The 3,531-nt window shown below is 42.9% G+C and overlaps 1 protein-coding gene across 1 annotated transcript; it reads left to right on the top strand.

Annotated features, from left to right (window-relative positions):
• The first annotated feature begins 274 nt into the window (after positions 1–274).
• LOC119363861 (tRNA dimethylallyltransferase 2-like) lies at positions 275–3,003 on the top strand. Its single transcript, XM_037629229.1, has 10 exons — positions 275–583; positions 704–783; positions 879–947; positions 1,086–1,167; positions 1,269–1,363; positions 1,498–1,572; positions 1,721–2,074; positions 2,162–2,237; positions 2,328–2,491; positions 2,666–3,003. Exons 1-10 carry the CDS (start codon positions 313–315, stop codon positions 2,798–2,800), a joined length of 1,401 nt encoding a protein of 466 aa, XP_037485126.1. The 5' UTR covers positions 275–312; the 3' UTR covers positions 2,801–3,003.
• The last annotated feature ends 528 nt before the right edge of the window (positions 3,004–3,531 follow it).

Genomic DNA, 3,531 nt, shown 5'->3' with positions numbered 1-3,531 from the left:
TAAATACATGATCAACTTTTTCATAGTATACTTTTCTGTATACATTTTTTGTATGCATGAGAATCATTTTCTCTGTACGCATTTAATATTTTTCAAATGCCTGGTTAACATTTTGCCCAAATGTTTTTACTTAAATATTTTTTAAATATAATTATTTAGAATATTTGGAAGTATGAACAAAAGTAAAAAAGGAAGTTAAAAATGTGAAAAAAACGAGGCTGTGGCCTCCCGCGTGCCTGGGCCCCAAAGCAGGAGAACACCCGTCATCTCTTCTGTAGAAGAAAAAAGAACCCTGTAAAATCTGCCCTCGAGATGCCCCACCTCGCCGCACCTGCCTCTCCGCCGCCGGCTCCAAACTTTATGTCCAACGCTCGCGAGGCTGCCTCCTCCTCGCCGCCGTCCAAAAGGGGGCGGAGGAAGGCGGTGGTGGTGGTCATGGGCGCGACGGGCGCCGGCAAGTCCCGGCTTGCCGTTGACCTGGCGGGGCACTTTGCCGGCGTCGAGGTGGTGAGCGCCGACTCCATGCAGGTCTACCGCGGTCTCGATGTCCTCACTAACAAGGTCTCCCTCCATGAGCAGAACGGTCTCTCCTCTCGAACACTCCAGAATCCCGCCTTGTATATATTTTTCTTCAAAAAAAAAAAAAGGAAATTCAGTTCCGTTCAGTTTGAGCTGAGCGACGCTATATTTGGCGTGTCTGCAGGTGTTCCTCACCATCTCTTGAGCATCGTCGATCCTTCGGCGGAGTTCACTTGCCGCGATTTCCGTGATCATGCCTTGCCTGTAAGCTTACATCTGATGTTGCTGATGCAACTTTGTTTCAGTCTTCTAGACTTCCAACTGAGTAACCGTACCATGTTCATTCTGAATGGCCGCAGATTATAGAAGATATATTGGATCGTGGCGGCCTGCCTGTTATTGTTGGTGGCACAAACTTCTATATACAGGTTCATAGTTCAACACTTGTCGATTTCCATATCAGGAGTTATTCACACATGTTCATAGTTCAATTCTGGTCGATAGCCTTATCTTAAGTTAATTGTGTATCTGATTTACATTTTTGCGGGCTCTTACGATGGCCTTAGGCTCTTGTTAGTCCATTCCTCTTTGAGGATATGTCAGAAGATACGCAGGGTTGCACTTTGAGTGACCAACTCGATGATATAGGTGAATATTGAAACCATAACACTTGCTCCTTATTCATCGTGTGCCTGTTCTGTATTCATGTTTTATTTATTTGCCTATTGTATCTTCAATGTGCTATTCAGGCCTTGCCACAGATGGTGTTGGAAGTGGGTATGAACACTTAAAGGAGATTGATCCTATTGCGGCACAAAGGATCCACCCAAACAACCACCGAAAAGTAAGGGTGTTGCACATTCCTACCATCTCCTGGTCACTTAGCCAGTCATTCTTCATCTGTAGCATGCTCTCACTTTCCTCATGGCATTCCCCTATTTATCTTATTTTAGTCGTTCGATTTGCTGTATTGAACAGATAAAACGTTATCTTGAGTTATATGCAACCACAGGTGCACTACCAAGCGATCTTTTCCAAGGAGAAGCTGCAGAAGTGAGGAATTTTTGTATTTTCTTTGATTAATCATTCAATATATATGCCATGAATATGAACTACTAACTGCTACCACACATTTTTTGCGCATGAGGTTAGACTTTCCTGTTTCAATATGGATGTCCTAAAAAAGATTGTTTGTTGTCAGGACAAGTGGGGCCGGCCTACTAGCTCCAGATTTGACTGTTGTTTCCTGTGGGTGGATGCCGAGCTTCATGTTCTGGATAATTATGTCAATGAAAGAGTCGATTGCATGATTAATGCTGGGCTGCTCGATGAAGTGTGCAATATATATAATCCAGGTGCCGTTTATACCCAAGGTCTACGGCAGGCCATTGGGGTTCGTGAATTTGATGAGTTTTTTAGATTATATTTTACAAAGAAAGAACCTGATGAGATAAAAGCTGGTATGCTTGATCTCCATGATGATAAGCTGAAAAGCTTGTTGGATGAAGCTGTCTCTCAGCTAAAAGCAAACACACGAAGACTTGTTCGACGCCAAGTAAACACTCCCTCTGTATCTTTATCCTTACATTTTTTAGACGGTCTGAGATAATAATCAGTACTAGACTGCAAATCTCTGCCGCAGAGACGGAGGCTACACCGGCTGAATAAAGACTTCGGGTGGAATTTGCATCACATCGATGCAACAGAAGCATTCCAATGTAAGTCCATTTGTATGTATTTGCCCAGAGTGTTGAATTGGCCTGCTTTGATGTGTTCTTTTCCTTCATATGCAATGTATATTTTACTAGGTACCACTGGTGACTCTTGGAATGTCAAGGTTATAAAACCTTGCGCAGATACTGTCAGAAGATTCTTGTCTAACGATACAACTTTGGCAAGTAAAGATTGTTCGATCGATGGTGGTGGAACTAGGTTGGCCTCAAGAGAGTTATGGACTCAATATGTTTGCGAGGTGATGTTTTTTATTTGATGTTCTTATTACGAGGTGGTTCTGGTTATGCTTTGGTTGCCCTATGATAATTGGTTGAACTATCTGATGCTTGCCTTTTGTCACTTCCCTGATGTATTAGTTAATAAAAAACACGGATCTGACAAACTTGTACCATTTCTGAATCATGTGTTATAGGCCTGCGACAACCGGGTCCTTCGAGGGGCACACGAGTGGGAACAACACAAGCAAGGCCGAGGCCACCGGAAAAGAACACAGCATTTGAAGCGGAAGAGTAAGATCAAGAGTACATCGTCTGAAGCAGAAGTATAACCATGTGAACATCAGTTGTAGTTTCGGTGTTGATGGAACACCATTTAGATTGGTTTCGAGTCTTATGGAGGAGACTGGGGAAGGGGATCGATAAGGACACGGATCCAAACACTAGTTCTGATCTTTAAAGGTGTTTTTGTATGCTGCCTGACTTGATATCGCAGAAAACTCGAGTTCGTCTTAATTTATGCCCATTCTGAACACGTCTTCTAATTGTTCATGGAGCTAGTGAATATCGTCAGGGTGAATTTAAAAGCAATCAGCAGTGGACCGAAAACTAAACCGATGAAAAAACAAAAGGTAAATCGTGGAACCTTAGAATGCAGATCATGATATTTTAGAAAGAAATATCCAGGACGAATTCAACGTGCAAATCAGTGAAAGCAGCAGTCCAGCGCCTCCAACTACATTCACGCTCTGTCTTCTCGGCGGTCCAGACGGTTTTATTATGCCAAACTTAGCTCAAATTTGGCTTATAAGCCAAAAAGGCACTTATTTGTGTGGTTTTGGTTTTGGTTTTGGCCTTTGGCTTACACCTTAATGTGACAATATCCACTCAAAAGCCCAAAGCCAAAGAGTCAAAAAGCACAAAAATACGTGTTTTTTTTGCTTATAAACCAAACTTCAAAAATCAAGGGGGCAAAAGGGGCAAGCGAGGCTGTATACGAGGACTTCACATAGGTTGGCGAGGACGATGCGTCGTATGCTGGCAATGGCATAGGCAGGTGAGG

The sequence above is a fragment of the Triticum dicoccoides genome, chromosome 2B (genome assembly GCF_002162155.2).
Source record: "Triticum dicoccoides isolate Atlit2015 ecotype Zavitan chromosome 2B, WEW_v2.0, whole genome shotgun sequence".
In the NCBI taxonomy this organism is placed as follows: Eukaryota; Viridiplantae; Streptophyta; class Magnoliopsida; order Poales; family Poaceae; genus Triticum; species Triticum dicoccoides.
Note: the sequence above shows the minus strand (reverse complement) of the source record. Positions and strands in the feature narration are given on the sequence as shown.

Bases quoted from the DNA above. Each gene is read 5' to 3' on its own strand.
- LOC119363861 (XM_037629229.1), top strand. From the start codon at position 313: ATGCCCCACCTCGCCGCACCTGCCTCTCCGCCGCCGGCTCCAAACTTT. The intron at 948-1,085 runs GTTCATAGTTCA...CGATGGCCTTAG, and splicing joins GCACAAACTTCTATATACAG to GCTCTTGTTAGTCCATTCCT. The intron at 1,168-1,268 runs GTGAATATTGAA...TGTGCTATTCAG, and splicing joins TGACCAACTCGATGATATAG to GCCTTGCCACAGATGGTGTT.